Below are 17,618 nucleotides of genomic sequence, written 5' to 3'. Positions count from 1 at the left end.
CTAATCAAGGCTCGAAGGCCACTCAAGGATAAGGATTAATGTATGTAAGGTGGTAGTGTCATAATCGTTAATGGTGTAGACTGAGTAAACTTTGGATTATTTAAGAGGAAGACTCAACAAGAACTTGTTTATATTGGACTTGAAGGCCAACATATTTTAGAATAAATGTTCACAACTGGATAATTGGCTTTCATTAAGAGTTGCACATCTTTGTTTAAAAAGCCATTCGGCTGAAGTGACATCAAACAAATTTTAAAGTACAGATGACCAACACTATATATAAGTTTGTTTGTTTTTTGTTTTTTTTTTGGGGGGGGTTAAGCAAATATAAAAAATAGAAGCTTTATTCATACTTTTATAAGAAAATTATAAACTTTATAATAAAAATGTTTATGAACATGTTTTTTCTACACATCAAAATTAAAAATATAACTGTTATAAAAAATATTTATGAACTGTTTATTTTTTTTTTTAATATATTTATGAAGTTTTTGTTTGATGAAAAAAATAAAAAATAAAAATTATTGAAAAAAAAAAAAAAAAAAGTTCATAAATATTTTTTTTATAAAAGTTCTATTTTTATGTTTGCTTTTAAAAGAAAGCAAAAAAAAAAAAAAAAAAACACCTGACGTTTGATAAAAAAAAGTTCATAAACATTTTTTTATATAAAAATTATAATTTTGTTGGAAAAGTTCAAATAAATACTGAATAAAATTTCTATTTTTATATTTGCTTTAAAAAAAAAAAAAAAAAAAAGTGCAAATCTCAAACATTTCTTTGATCATCCAATTTTGGAATATTTTTCTATTGCAAGAATGGTTCTCAACTCCATGATTATTATTCAAGAACTGAGGAGGGTCATCACAGCTAAACTCAAAGAAATGCCAAAAAATGGAGTGTCAGCGTTATTGACAAGTTTATACGTCATATCCAGGTATACTTATCATTGAAAGGTGATAAAGCCAAGATTGTTGGACATTTATAACAGAAACTTGGTGAACAAGTCAGGCATATGTATTCTTTAGATTATTCAGATTTCAGTATCCTCATCTCAAAAATGGTTTGATCATTCTACCGCTCCAGTAGATCTCCCTGTATAAGAGCCGAGTACATCCTAGGATGGAGTACTGGGGCCACATCTGGGCCGGAGCTGCTAGAAGCACCTTATCCTGCCTTGACAGAATTCAAAATAGACTTCGTAGCTTAGTATGGGGTTAGGGTTAGGGTTAGGGTTGGGGTGCCCTTTTCTCTTCCTTGCAACCTTTTTCCCACCGAAGAAACGTTGCGAGCTGGTCTCTGCTTTATCGTTATTTTCATGGCAAGTGCTTGCCTGTGTTCCAATCTATGCCCCCCCTCCCCTCCTTTGTAAAACTTTCACAAAAAATACTCATCTAGCTGAATGCACTATCAATAATTTTCCCCATTCTTTATCTGTGCCTAAACCTGAATGTAGATTCCATGAACAAAGCTTCTCTCTTAGAACTGCACGCCTGTAAAACTCTTCTTCCGTTTGCTTGCTTTCCAGCTGACTACAATTTAGTCGTCTTCAAATCTAACGTAAACAAGTTCTTGATGAGCCGTCCCCTTAAGTAATCCAATTTACCACAACTGATGATTACTATGATATTGTCCCATTGACTACCGTACACTTGTGACACTGTATCTCAGTGTCACGGTTGCTAACACACTCTACAGCATGGTTGGGTCGTGATTTGACCATAAGAGTAGAGATACAAAGAAATGCAATCCCAGAATTCCCTTTCTAGATCGACCCTTTTTCGGCAGGATGACATGGGGTAAGCACGCACGTTTTTGTCTCTCCGTGAACGAGAGGGGGCACCCACTTTCCATCATCACTAGTTAGGATTATCTATGCGGAAGAGTAGAGATACAAAGAAATGCAATCCCAGAATTCCCTTTCTTGATCGACCCTTTATCGGCAGGATGACATGGGGTAAGCACGCACGTTTCTGTCTCTCCGTGAACGAGAGGGGGCACCCACTTTCCATCATCACTAGTTAGGATTATCTATGCAGCTCAGTCTAATAATTTTTTAAGTATTAATTGCTTTTCATCCTTTTTGTAAAATACAGGGTGTTTCAAAAGTCCTGGGAACATTACAAATGCGTATATCTCATGAACTATTCCAGGTAGAAAAATGAAACTGGTGCCATTTTAAAGCTTGCTTAATCAAGTTTTTGGTCATACTAATGATTTTTGTCTTATCTTTCCAGGTGCAGTAATGGCGTTCTCTAAACAAGACAAGGCATTTTGCGTCCTCCAATTTGCAAAGACTGAATCGTGGACATGTGTTCAGCGTGCATTTCGCAGGAAATTTAAAAAAGAAGCCCCTGAAAGGAAATCCATTGTCAGATGGCATGCTAAATTTGTGAAAGATGGGTGTTTGTGCCCAAGTAAGCGAACAGGTCATCCTTCCATCTGAATGGCAAAGTTAACAAGCATAACACTCGCATATGGGGTACTGAGAATCCTCATGAACTTCTTGAGCACGAGCGAGATTCACTAAAAGTGAACGTGTTTTGTGCAATTTCCAAGAAAGGTGTCTATGGACCGTTCTTTGAAGAGGCAACTATCACTGGTGAATCCTATCTCAACATGCTGGAAGACTGGTTAATGGCTCAATTGGAAGAAGCAGAATCTGATGACTGGAGTCTTAGAGTAAGGCAGTTTCTTAACACAAGGCTGCCTGCTAGATGAATTGGGAGATCTGGGCGAGGTGATGACGTTCTCATGCCCTGGCCTCCTAGGTCTCCAGATCTTACCCCGTGTGACTTTTTCCTTTGGGGCTTTGTCAAGCAACGAATCTATGTGCCGCCCCTTCCAAGAGATATTGACGAACTAAAGGCTCGAGTAACGGCAGTTGTGGGAACCATTGACGTTATGATGCTGGAACGCGTTTGGCAGGAAATGGACTATCGACTAGATGTCTGCCGTGTGACGAATGGTGCTCATATTGAGCAACTTTGAAGATTCTCCACAAAACTTGAAACTTTAACCTTTCCAACGGTACCAATTTCAGTTTTCAACTCCTAATAGTTTTTGAGTTATTAAAAATCGTTATGTTCCCAAGACTTTTGAAACACCCTGTATTGTAAAATATTGTAATATATTTACGTATAGAAATAACATAGTTAAGATTTCTCATAAATATTATGATTGTGTCTTGTTGTGTTTTACTGAGTCTGCCATGAATGCCTCCATCAAACAACAGAGTGGTCCGGAGGATGAAAAAAGAAAATTCCAACCAGAATGCCACCAGGGTGAAGAGGTCATCTCGAGAAAATAAAGAAGCCACACCCACATCCAACATCTCAGGTATGATTTTCTTCTTGTTACACAGACCCTAATGACTGGCCATCTTCACGAGACCACTTCTAAGACAATTAGTGTAACACGTGAAGCCAGTCACAAACCCGTGACTGGCTGATCGTGTTATACACTCATTAACCCTTATCCTAAAATGGCCTCCTTTTTCATGGCCCTGGGTAATGTCGGATAACCCTGCTAGTTTATAAATATAACACCATGAATGTGGCTTGAATTTACCTGTGAAATCATAACTACAGTTAACTTTAGGCAAAATAATATTTAATCTCAAAATGAAGGGAGACTACCACCAACAGGTGCAGTACAAACAAAAGAAAATCCCTGGTGCATTACACATAGATCATTGGGTGGCCACTCAGTAAACTAGCTTGGATGCAGTGAAATAATCTTGTTCCCTCTCTTAATTTTGTCTGGATTACAAAACGTGCCGAATCATTCATGCTGAACTTGTCTCTAGGTTTAACTACTTTATTAAACCTGGGAATGAGGATATAATCATTTCAATCAGATCTATAATGTGCATCAACTAATAAAATGAAATGATTTGAGGGCATCAATTATAAGGATAGTGTGTGAATCCTTCGGCTTAAATACTTTACCAGACATGGAAATTAGGACATTAAAATTATGAGGTCTGGTATTTTCTAAGAGCCAATTTCAATTGAATTAAAGGAATAATTCGAAAAAATTGAAACGCCCAATATTTGATTAGGGCTGATGAAATGAATCCTACAAATTAAAAAAAAAAAAAGGTCTTTTTTTTCTTTTTTTTTTTAAATTCTATTTTTGACATCCTGAAATGTTGCAGACTAAAAGATTAATAACATGCGAAATTGTTGAATTTTTACCGATGATATTGCAAAAAAAAAAAAAAAAAAAAAGAAAAAAAAAAAAAGTACTTAAACAGAAGAAATTGTTTGAGTTGAAACCAAGGTTGCAGAGTCAGACGGTTTGGTGTGTGTGTGGGGGTGGAGGGGCAAGATCCAAACGGTTTGGGGGAAAGGGAGTCAAGAGTCAGACAGTTGGGGGGGGGGGGAAGGTGAAGAAGGGAGTCAAAAGTCAGACAGTTTTGGGGGGAAGGGAGTTAAGAGAGAAGGTTTAGGGTGGGGGAAGGAAAGGAGTCAAGAGTCAGACAGTTTGGGCAGGGGAGGGGGGGTCAAGAATCAGATGGTTCGGGAGGGAATGAGTAAGAATTTGACTTTTGAATTTCTGAAAACTAAGATGATTTGAATATCAGAAGATTTAAAATGAAAATCATCTGAATTGAATATTTTCTAAGAGTCGAATTCCAAATTAAATACCATCAAACTCCACAATCTTGGTTGAAACGCAAACCATAAAATCCCCTCCCCCACTTTTAAAAATAACTTACATCAAAGTTTGTGTTAATGATTTCTTTTGAGGATTTAATTTTAGAGATGATCGAAGAATCCTTGACCTTCTCCAGAGTCTTTTTTTTCTTCAGATTAACCATAACAACAGCATTCGACTTTTCTGTACACGGATCAAAACCCTCCATTAGTTCAGAACTTTCACAAACTTTTTTCTTTGCTGACTTGGAAGTTTTGGCAGATTTTATTTTAATCTCCCGACTTTCTAAAGAGTCCTTAGACGCTTTTTTATATTTGCTATCTTCGACGTCAGAACTTTCTCTTGACTCATCCACTGAAGATTTTGTAAATTCCTTGGATTTTGGATCCGTCTCAAAACTTTCTGCAAATTTTCTCTTAAGTTTTGTCATTTTCGACGTTGCCGTTTCATCAGTTTCAAAATCTTCTCTGCTTTTCTTTGCAGACTTTTTCTGTTTTTTCTTTGAGCTCTTGGATTCTTCTTCAGCTTCGTCCACACATTCGAGACTTTCGACAAGCACTGGCTGCTCATTCTCAGAACTCTCTCTTAGATATTTCTTTGCAGATTTTGGAGTCTTTCCGAGTTTTATCTCTTCAATTTTGGATTTTTCTTCCATTTCTTCCTTTGCGGGTTTAGGAGTTTTCACAAGCTCAATTTCCGCCACCTCGGAACTTTCATCAGAGTTCTTTTTAGATTTAGATTTCTTTTTGCGTTTTTTACTTTTTGGCTCTAAATTTCCTCCCTCGTCATTTTCAGGAGTATCATCCGTAATCTTTTCAGCATCCATCGTCGTTTTTGTTAATTGTTTTGACTTGACCGTGGAACTCAATTCAGTTTCATCTTTTATGGATTTTAAGATTTCGGCATTAATTTTTTCAACATTTTTCTTTGCAGATTTTAGCATCTTTGTCGGTTTTATCATTTGAACTTCTGAACTTTCTGCTGTATCATTCTTCCCAGACTTTGGTGTTTTAACTGGCTTAGTCTCAACAATGGCACATTCTCCAGACATTGGTACTTTATCTGGAACCTTAGAGTTTTCTCCGATATACTTCTTTGGTGTTTTGGTCAAGTCAACCTCGGAACTTTCAACATTTTTCTTGGACGATTTGGATTTTTTCTTACTTTTAACCTCATCAACATTGGAATTTTCCTCCGTTGATTTTGGTGTTTTGCCGCTTAAAATTTCTCCAACATCAAATATAAATGCTGGAGATTTTGTTTGTTCAGTTTCAGTCACAGAATGTTCTTCCACTTTCTTCTTCGGAGTTTTTGTTTTTTTTAATTTGATATCTTCCCCATCCGAAGGGTCAACTTCCTTCAAAATCGTTGAAGGCTTATCCGAATATTTAGCAAGCTTCGGAGTTTCTCCAACATACTCCTTTGGTGTTTTGGTCTCGTCAACCTCAGAATTTTCACCATTTTTCTTGGCAGATTTGGACCTTTTCTTACTTTTGACCTCATTAATATCGGCACTTTTGGAATTTTCTGTTGCAGATTTTGGTGTCTCAGTCTTTAAAGTTTCTTCAACATCAATTACAAACTTCGGAGTTTTCGTTTGTTCTGTTTCAACTGCAGAGCTTTCTTCCACTTTCTTTGGAGTTTTTCTTTTTTTTAATTTAACCTCTACTTCAGCAGATTCAACTTTTTTCAAAGTTGTCAAAGGTATATCAGAGTTCTTGCCTACACTCTTCGGAGTTTCTAACTCGGAAACAGTACTCTCAATCATGGAACTTTCTCCAACTTTTTTGATTGGAGTTTTCGCTTTTGCCTCCTCTTTTTCGGAATTTTTAACTTCTATCTTTGCAGACTTCGGGGTTTTCTTGGATTCCTTTACAACAGTCTCTGGAATGTCTAACTTGGAAACCGAACACTGAACCTCGGAACTTTCAATATTTTCTGATTTAGATTTATGTTTTATTTCTCCCACATCTGAACCATCGTCTGTAGATTTTGGCGGATTAGTTTCCATCTTTAAAATTTCTCCAATGTCCTGTCCAAATTTTGGCGGGTTGGTCAGTTCTTTCTCGATTTCGGAATTTTCTTCAACTGCTTTCTTTGGGGTTTTGCTTTTTTTACGTTTTGAATCTTTTCCATCAGATGATCCTACAACTTCCTTCGAGGATGTCGGACATTTATCTGATTCCTGAACATGAGTCTTTGGAGTTTCTAAGCTGGAAACTGTATCCTTGACCTGTGAACTTTCTTCAACTTTCTTCGGTGTGCTACGTTCCACCATGTCCATATCAGAATCTCCTTGAATTTCCTTTGCGGATTTTAGAGTTTTTGCAGAACCAATGTCTTCTTTAACAGTCTTTGGAGTTTCGGAAACCATATCGGTTTTTTGTGGTGTTTTCGAGGAGACAGCTTCTTCTGGACTACTTTGTGGCGTATCAAAGACAGAATGTTCCCCAAAAGTGTTTGGAACAACGGTAAAATCAATAATTTTATCCTTCTGCGGACTTTTTGTCGTTACCTTCTTCGGAAGGTCGATGCTATCATTGCTCTCATCCAATAAAAGAATAATATCATCCTTGTCTTCATCATTAACCGCTTTCCCATCCGGTGCCCATACGTCAACAGTCTTTGGTAATAGCATGACATCAGATTGTTTTTCAATTTCATGTCTGCAGACTGATATAAAATTCTTAATTTCATGTTCTCCGATGTCTGGGAATTTACAAAGATCCGGAATCACACTTTCCAACATCTCTGCAGATTGCGACTCCATTTCTTTTTGTAAATGGACCACTGAGGAAGAATTTGGAATTTCTAATTCCGTAGTTTTATCCAAGACCGTTTCATTTTGTATTTCAGCATCCGCTGCTGGAATTGTCTCAGATTTTTTCCTGTTTTGGGGAGATTTTTTATCACCAAGAGTTTGTTTAGTTTCTGGAACAACTTCAAGAACATCCAAAACTGTATTTTCTTTATTAGTTTCAGCTTTGGTTTCTTCAAGTGTCTCTGGAGATTTCTTATTCTTGGGAGATTTTTTCTCAGCAATTCTCGCACGGATATCAAAATTCTCTTTAGTTTCAGAATTGACTTCAAGAACATCCAAAACCGTTACTGTATTAGTTTCAGCTTTGGCTTCTGAAATTGCCTCAATTGTAGCCGGAGAGTTTTTCTTACTTTTGGGAGATTTTTTCTGATCCATCTTCGCACGAACATCACAATTCTCGTTACTTTCTAAAACGGTTTCTTCTTCGGGCGTTTCAGCTTTGGTTTCTGAAACCACCTCACTTGTATCTGGAGATTTTTTAGTTTTGGGAGATTTTTTCTCAGCAATTCTTGCTCGTACATCACAAGTCTCGTTACTGTCTGGGACGGCCTCAAGATTATCTAAAACCTTTTCTTCCGAATCATTTGTTACAGTTCGGAGTTCCGGAAGTTTCTCACTTGTATCTTGAGATTTCTTAATCCTGGGAGATTTTTTCTCAGCAATTTCTTTAGTTTCTGAATCCATTTCAGCTTTTGGTTCCAACACGGTTTCACTTATATCTAGAGATTTTTTCTTCATTCTAGGAGATTTTCTCTCAGCAATTTTTGCTTGAACATCAGAATTCTCTTCAGTTTCTTGCACGGTTCCAAGAACACTTGATTTTTTAAATATTGGTGATTTCTTTGCTTCCTCAAAAAAAACTTCTGAAGAATTTTCTTTTGTTTCTACATTTTGAGCCGTTGCCAATTCAACAGATTCCATTTCTTTGGATTTAGTTGGTTTTTGTTCGGCAGCGACTTCCGTCTCTATTTCGATAATTTTCTCAAGGCTTTTAATTTCTGATACTTCTGACGATACAGAGGACGAATGACGCGTTCTTCGTGTGATCCGTGTAAATGGCTGATCTTCAGAAGAACTCTCTTTATTGCCGAGAAGTCGTCTGGAAGACCTCAGAACAGGAAGCTTAGTATCTACAGACTCTTCATTTTCTGAGGAAGCATCCGAGCGACATTTGGTGCGGGACGTAGAATCAATTCCACTGTCCACGTCTTTTACTGAAGATTTCTTCTGTTTCGCTGTCCGATCTTGGACATCAACACTTTTATTGTCCGACTGCTCAGAATTCTGGTCTTCCGCAGCAGTCGATTCCATTTCAGCGTCCTCAGCAATCGTGTGCTGGATTGACAAACTTCGGGTTCTTCGGCCGACAGGGTTCTTTTCTCCAGACGGTGGTAGCGTTAAGGATCGCCTTGAGCTCCTTGCAGGCGTCCTAGGGGCAGATTCCACGGAATCCTGTGTCTGTTCTTTTTCCGGGGTCTTTTCTTCTGTATCCATTTCTTTCTTTATCAATCGGCCCCGCAAATTTCGATGGTGTGGAGAATCATGTGCAGGCAAACCTTCGTGCAGCGGGGTAGATCTCCGACTGCGGGTTACTCGTTCCTTAAATTAAAATCAAAACAAAAAAGTGTAAAAACATTGAAAATAACAAAAAAAAACAAAAAAAAAAAAAATCAGATTAAGTAGACGAGCATCAGAATAGCCATCCCAGGAAGAGTAAAATAAATCCCATGAACAAAACAGTTGTGCACCACTTTTATGCTTAATCAAAGATTTGATGCTTAACCTTATGTTTAGAATTCTTATTCAAATTTGGATAGAAAATCCATTAAATCATTTTGATTCAAGAAAATGTCTTAAAAAATATAAAGTTCAAGTTAAAAAGTTAACCCTTCATTTCTAGTCATATGCCCCCTCCCACCACAACCCCCTTCCATAAAAGGGAGATAAAAATAAATCTAAAATCTCAGTTAAAAACAGAAAAAAAATTTAGACAAGCTAATAAAGTATCAATGCCTCCATTCAGTCTTGAAAGACAAAGGATACCCCCTGTAGGGGCAGCTGTACATGTAATTGTGAGGCAAGGGTTGCGCAATCTCCAACCACACCTCTCCTGGATTGGCACTGCTCGAGTCCAGTGGCAAGAAGTCCAGGACGACTGGAAATAATGCCGAGATAAGCAGAGAGCACATACAGCACTTGGAAGTCCCAAATGGTCACCCATTTAGTACTGACCAGGTTCAACGTTGCTTACTTCGGTGATCCAACGGGAACCTGTGTGTCAATGTGATTATGCCGTATATAAATAAAGTAGACTAATATTAGAATACCAGTCCCAGGATGGGTAAAATAAATTCCCCTTTTCAAGTTTTCAGCAATTTTCAAGACTCCAAAGGTGACAGCTTCATATCAACCATCTTTATTGTTCTTTTCAACTTAAGTACAACACTACTTAATAAACACTTTAAAATAAGTTTAAAAAAAAAAAAAACATTAAAATCTTATCCAGAGTAATTGATCTTGCCTTTGGTAACATTTATTTGTTTCTTGGCCACTTTTTTCGGTTTTGTGTCTATATTAAAATTTCCCTCAAAATGTCTTCAAAATATTTATTTGCATAAAACATAAAAATACATAATGAACAAATTAGGCACAAGGTCAATTAAAAGTGCGGAGATAACGAGTGTTGTTGGTCATCCTTGGTTTCAATTACTTAAAAATGTCTACCCTACTCTTAACTAGAAATATCTAGTCGCCACAATACCACATTCACTTTAGAGGCTGTCCTATTTAACAAACCCAAATGTTAAAATGTTTAATTGAATTATTTACAGTAATAACATTTCATTGCTGAGGAAATGAGGAATAAACAAGAAGCAACAAAAACTGGGCAGTAAGGTCCTCCCAACCCTTTCCAAATAGACTACCCACTGTTTTTCAGTTTACTGAAAAAAAAGCAGGTCAATCTCTAAATGGGAGTGGAATCTAAGTGTGGGTGAAAAGAAAGAGGCGGGGGAGTTGGAGAGTGGGTAGATTCCTTCCAAAACGAGTGCACATTGTGAAAATAAAGGCCATGAATGAAAATTATTAATTTAATAACCAAACCATACTGTAATAATATTATCCAATTCTTACGATTTTGTTTGCCACATTAAATCATGAATTGAAATATTTATCTGCACAAAATATTAAACAGATACAATAGAACAAATTAGGCACAAGGCCATTCAAAGGTGTGGGGATAATGGGTTGGTCTCGATTACTATCGATATCTATCCTACACTTCACTAAAAATAGCCACCACAATACCATATTCACTCCAGAGACTGTCCTACTTAAGATAAACCCAAATTTGAAAAAGTTTTATTGAATTATTTACAGTAATAACATTTCATTGGCGTAGGCAGCTGGTTGCCCGGAAAGAGAGAGAGCTAATTTGCAACATAATCCTCCCTATCAATGTAGCACAAGTGCTATCGGTGAACAGCTAAGGATCTGGCCAAGTTCTCATATTCGCAGGTGGTCAGCTTTCGACGGTGGAATCAAAATTGTTTAACCATCTCATATGACCTTGCTCAAGATTTCCGCACGTAGACCGCCACGATTTGGGATGTAGAGCAAAACAGGAAAGAAACTGGCTGAACCTGACCGGCGGGGAATGCAATTAATGCAACAACTTAATTTTTTTGGGTTTGTTTTTGTCTTTTATGGGGGGGGAAAAAAAAAAAAAAAAAAAAAAAAATTGAAAACAAAAAAAAAAAAAATTACAAAAAATCCAATTTTTTTTTTTTTTTTTTTAAACCCTTTACCACCAAATTGTACTCTTAAGTCACCTTTCAAAAAAACAATATTTCTTAGTTTTATGGCTTGTCAGCCCAACTGGTCTTTAAACTACAGTCTATGAATGGTTTAACAAGTGAATGTGGAGTTTGTTTATATTTGTGTCAGTTGCGCACTAACTTCTGTCGCATTTCATGATTAAAAAATTTATTGCACAAAAAAAAAAAAAAAAAATCTGGCGGCAAAAGGTTAAAGCCTGAAAAATGACATTTTTGTAGAGAACTACCTTATGAGCAAAGTATAGTATCTGTTATGTTACACTTTGACTATTCTGTCCTCGGTCAGTTAAAGAGAAGTACTTCTAGACTGAAGCCCTTTTTGTTTTTTTATTCCAATCTAGATTGCCCCCTTTTGGAAGTTGGATTTTATCGATATTAAAAAAACTGACCTTGTGCCTAACTTTGTCTTTGTGGGGGAGGCAAGTAAATAAGAAATTTTACAATTTTTAAAAAAAGGTTTGTGGTTACATGGAAAGAAGAAAATATGTTAGGAACCCCAACAGAAGAGGTTTATTTTATATTTGTTGGCTTTTTTGCCCAAGAAACGGGTGAGAAAAACGAACTAATTAGGTACTAGAATCTTTGACAAAAATATAACAAAGTTCTTTGAATTTTTGGGTCACAATTTTTCAAATCCCCAAGAAAAAAAAAAAAATTGATAACACACACACACACAAATTAAAATATATATTCAATTTTTAGAGACTTATGGTGATAATTGATGACAAGTAAAAAATGTGATGGAGGGAAAGAGCTTTTTTTATTTTTACTTTTTTTTTTTTTTAAATATCCCCATGTTTTATTCAAACTGAATAAAAAAAATAAATTTGTAAAAAAATGTTTAAACTTGAGTTAAATCATTTTTCTCCTTTTGGAAAAAAAAAAAAAAACAATCACAAACCTGAAAATATTAGTTTTAAAGTTAAGGTGAAAATATGAAAAATTTCCACTGTAAAAAAAACAAACAAACAAAAACACTTAAATAGAAGATGTATCCAATTTATTAAGGTTGCTGGAAAAACTGTTGGATCATTCTACTGTTCCAGAAAGTATTTGACTCCTGATACAACCCTCAACCTACATATGAGGTGCCTTCAATAAATTTGCAGATTTTTTTGTACAAGCATCTAAAATTATTGTAAATTCTTGAAAATTCAGTATGTTATTTCTATACATCTTATGAGATGACTGACTAATTTTTATGATTTCAGGTTCAAATGAACAGCTACAGCAGGAATTGGAATACACCTTACTAAAGCCTGATTGTCACGGCTGGTGAATTTCAAAAATGCAATCTGGACACGAGGACACTTTAGAAGAACAATATGCAATAAAATTTTGTTTTAAACTTGGAAAAAATGCCGCAGAAACGTATGGAATGCTTCAGACTGCTTTTGGACCATCTTGCATGAATCAAGTATCAGTTTTGGAGCGGCATAAGAGATTCAAGTGTGGGAAATGTGCATACATTTTTTTTGCAAGGAAGATTTGCGTTAAGTTTGTCCCAAGGGGGCTTAGAAGATCAGACTATTTGACCCAGATGGGCATCAAGACAGTTCCTCACTCTTCCTATAGCCCAGACCTTGCATCCTGTGACTTTTGGTTATTCTCTAAGCTCAAGAAAATGAGGGTCATTGACACACTCACAAAAGAGAATTTCCAGAAGTTGCTGGAATGGTACAACAAGTGCATTGCAGCCGGAGGAGATTACTTCAAAGGAGACTAGAGTTTGTTGTGTGTACTATCAAATAAAGTGCCCATAAGAAAAGAGTATGGAAACTTGCTGAAGGCACCTCTTAAGAGCCAAATCCGTCCTTAAGATGGAGTACTCAGGATCTACCAAGCTTTGGTTCGCACCATCTTCCTCTACGGCTATGAAACATGGCCAAGGACAGTCTCTGACCAACTGAAACTTGAGGTGTTTGATCATCAGTATCTGCGCTGCATCCCCAGAGTTCGCTGGCAGCAATTCCTCCGACAACACTGCGGTGCACACAAGCTGCAAAACATCCTCACTCTCCCAATCTATCCTCAGGAGGTGCCGCCGACAACTAGGCAATTTCATCTGTGAAACCATTGACCCAGCCCCACCGTAAGGATGGAAGAAACATTGCAAAGGACAGCTGAAGTGCTTCTGGATCAAGACGGAAACAAAATGCTGAGTGATTTTGGGTCGCCTCATGTCAGGGGAACTGTAAATGGCTCGTGCTTGGTTACAACAGTATCGAATCGTCAGCCATGGTTGGCCTCAATTTGAGATGCAGTCTCAACGGAAGAAATCGGCTCAACTGATCCATGATGATAACTAAAAGTACAAGTAAATTTAGATGGAATACTGTTGTCATATCTGATGGGCAGGTGTCATTTGAAGCACTTTTTCTTGCCTGGTCAAAATACAAAATCAATTTTGTAATCTAACGGAAATGATCTGTTCTTGTCCCTACAACCTTGTTCACACAAAAATAATATTCGATATGCTATTATGCATACAAAAAGTTGATATGCTATTATGCATATAAAAATAGGCGAATCTTAAACTGGTCGGCTTAAAATAGGGTTTTAAGTCGGCTTGCATAACCCCCCCCACCCAAAAAAAAAATATCCAAAAGTAAAAAACTTTAACAAATAAAAATTAAAAAAGCACCTTTTTCCTTTTCATAGAGAAATATTTCTGAATTTTTGAGATGAGGATTGATTAGTCATATTAGTTGGATTCTATGGACTACTATTTTCATCTCAAGTGTAAATAAAATACTTGGTCAAATTCAGTTGTAAGTTGCATTTTTCTTCTGGAGGTTAATCCTCAGTGCAAGCAACACAAAATAAAATTGTGAATTACTTGGGACTTCTACCCAGTCATGATAGAGTGAGAGTGGATTAAATAAAAGGTTTTTGTCCAAAATTTTGTGCAAAGTCCCGAGTTTGACAGAAAGATTCCTGCATTTTACATGATACATTTGAAGGTCGAAGGTTACATCGGCCGAAACGTTGGGAAATTAACAGGGGGCCGAGAGGAGTCGAGCAGCAAGATGTCTGTTCACATTACATTTAAACTTCTGCAGATTAGTACAGTAAGGAAAGCAGGAAACGGGGAGGGAATTCGAAAGTCTAGCAATCCTAGGGATCTCAACAGTAAAAGGGTAGGATTTAACTACTTGTCGGATTTGTTGTGGGTATTTATGCTGAAAGGCATACAAATGCTATTAGTTCGGCAGAGCGCATTTCATTAAACTATTCGTAAAACGGGCAATATTGCAGTGATGAGAGATATTGGAGCTTGGTCAATAGTGGTGGCCTATTAGAGTGGAGACTTTTAAAATTATTTTTAGGAGCCTGTCTAAGATATAGATTAATAATAGATACACCAGCTCAGATGGGACAACAATACTCCATTCATGAGCAAATTAGAAAATTATCAAAGTTTTTAGAAAAATTTATTCGTTTAGAGTTTAATTTTTTTTTTAAATATGGAAAAATTTAATCGTTTAGAGTTTAATTTTTTTTTTTAAATATGGAAAAATTTAATCGTTTAGAGTTTAATTTTTTTTTTTAAATATGGAAAAATTTAATCGTTTAGAGTTTAATTTTTTTTTTAAATATGGAAAAATTTATTCAACAAAATTAAACTTTTTATTACAATTAAAATCAAACATTAAACGAACTCTCTCATCGATTTCGACATATGTTCACACGAGTTGCCCAAAATCCTCACAGATGATTTATTTCTAGTGAAGGTTTTGTGTCGAATCCTCCACACTTTTTGGAAAGACTGCTGATCTCGGTTGGTGCAATTGATTGCCTGCGGACGGACAGTAGACCCCAGGTTTTACATCAGTTTCTCTTCTCCTAGATGCATTTCTTAATGAAGACTGACGGTGCATCTCTCCCAGTGGTTTTAAATGCACCCCCCCCCCGATATTAACCTGGAAATTTCGACATCTCAGTGCAATGCATACAGTAAAGAGGCGCCAGTGTCAATTTAGATTGGTCCGTAGTGTGGTGGGTCAATTGTTTAATTAAAAGTTTATATAATGCGTTATTGTTTATGATGAAATGGAGAATTTATTGTTATTTAATGCATTAATTGAATAAGAAAATGTTCAATTTGAAATTAAAAGAAGGGGGAGGGGGGCACGTTTCTTGTTCATGTTGGTGTGATTATTCCAATGCTAATAAATTGCACATGAAAGGAAGGTGAACATACCAAAGATTTACTAGTAAGCATAAAATTAAAAATTAAAAATAAAAACAAATTTGAATAAAAATTTTAATTGAAATAAATCTGTTAAAAAATAGATTAAAAATTTAAAAAAAAATTAAAATAAAAATTACAATAAAGCAAAAATAAAATTAAAAATTTTAAATTAAAATTGAAAAAATTAAATTGAAAAATAAAAAAAAATTAAAAATGGGATAGAATAAAAAAATGAATACCTTTCACATAAAAATTTGACAAAATAAATTTGAAATAAAAATAAATTTGACATAAATATAAACTTAAATAAAATCTATTAAAAATAAATGTACAAATAAAAATCTATTAAAAATAAATGTACAAATAAAAATCTATTAAAAATAAATGTACAAATAAAAATCTATTAAAAATAAATGTACAAATAAAAATCTATTAAAAATAAATGTACAAATAAAAATCTATTAAAAATAAATGTACAAATAAAAATCTATTAAAAATAAATGTACAAATAAAAATCTATTAAAAATAAATGTACAAATAAAAATCTATTAAAAATAAATGTACAAATAAAAATCTATTAAAAATAAATGTACAAATAAAAATCTATTAAAAATAAATGTACAAATAAAAATCTATTAAAAATAAATGTACAAATAAAAATCTATTAAAAATAAATGTACAAATAAAAATCTATTAAAAATAAATGTACAAATAAAAATCTATTAAAAATAAATGTACAAATAAAAATCTATTAAAAATAAATGTACAAATAAAAATCTATTAAAAATAAATGTACAAATAAAAATCTATTAAAAATAAATGTACAAATAAAAATCTATTAAAAATAAATGTACAAATAAAAATCTATTAAAAATAAATGTACAAATAAAAATCTATTAAAAATAAATGTACAAATAAAAATCTATTAAAAATAAATGTACAAATAAAAATCTATTAAAAATAAATGTACAAATAAAAATCTATTAAATATAAATGTACAAATAAAAATCTATTAAATATAAATGTACAAATAAAAATCTATTAAAAATAAATGTACAAATAAAAATCTATTAAAAATAAATGTACAAATAAAAATCTATTAAAAATAAATGTACAAATAAAAATCTATTAAAAATGTACAAATAAAAATCTATTAAAAATGAACAAATAAAAATCTATTAAAAATGAAAAATTAAATTTGTTAAAATTCTCTTAGTTATTAAGTTAATACTTAAACATTTAGTTATTCAATTGTATAAGTTTCAGATTTAAATAAAATAAAACACATTTTTTCTATTTTTATGTTACATGTCCACAAAAATTTATTTTCAAAAGTTAATTCGTAGAAGGCAATGCAGATGTGTAACGGATATAAACAAAGGTAAATTCAGATTTAACGGCTGAACAAGTTATGCAGATTCACATTTTATCAAGACTTTTTTTTTTTTTTTCTTTTCATATTTTATACTTGTATTGTGTTCTTACTCGAGTCAGCATAGATGGAAGTTCGATACTGTATGATATTTCGGGAAAAATTTCCTTCATCATGTGTGTTCGACTTTACTTCAAGCATACATATAGGTGCTATTGTAAACACAAGCAGTTTTGCAGAAATTGAAACTAACATATTTTTTTGAATGTTTTTTTTAGATGAGGATTGATTATTCGGTCATGATTGCCACATTCACCCCCATGTCAGTCAGACCGACTCTTTCCAACAAATTCACCACGTCCTGAACACTAGCTGATCAGGCACTGCAAGCAAAGGCTGCTTCTGTTATTAGTGGAAACCAGTTGTTCCAGCAACAGACCCCCCACCCTGCCCAGTATTATTTGGACTATAATTTTTATCTCAAATGTTATTTTTACATTTCGGTCAAGGTAACATCCGACTTTCTTTAGGTGAATTCTGCAATCTGCACAGAATATAGTTGGCACAAGCAGGTCAGTAGACACTGAAGACCTGGGTGGTAACAACAATTAAGGACGACCTGGTAGTATTATTGGGTCCACAAGTAGTTGATTTTTGGTACTGGAATCGGGAGTGATTAGTCACTGCGATCTGGCTCAGGATCGATAAAACTGGACTGTGGTGGTTAGAAATGCA

At 34.6% G+C, this 17,618-nt stretch overlaps 1 protein-coding gene across 1 annotated transcript in view; it reads right to left on the bottom strand.

Moving 5' to 3' along the window:
• Window positions 1-17,618, bottom strand: part of LOC145266296 (uncharacterized) — a 78,026-nt gene that overhangs the window by 52,621 nt on the left and 7,787 nt on the right. Inside the window, exon 2 of the mRNA XM_080121845.1 lies at window positions 4,721-9,079. Coding sequence (XP_079977971.1) covers window positions 4,721-9,079 — 4,359 coding nt within the window. The remainder of the gene's footprint in view (window positions 1-4,720; window positions 9,080-17,618) is intronic.

This window comes from Euprymna scolopes, chromosome 41 (assembly GCF_053919585.1).
Source record: "Euprymna scolopes isolate OS-2025 chromosome 41, ASM5391958v1, whole genome shotgun sequence".
Classification (NCBI taxonomy): Eukaryota; Metazoa; Mollusca; class Cephalopoda; order Sepiida; family Sepiolidae; genus Euprymna; species Euprymna scolopes.
The sequence above is the reverse complement of the archived record's forward strand: the minus strand, read 5'-3'. Positions and strand labels throughout refer to the sequence as shown.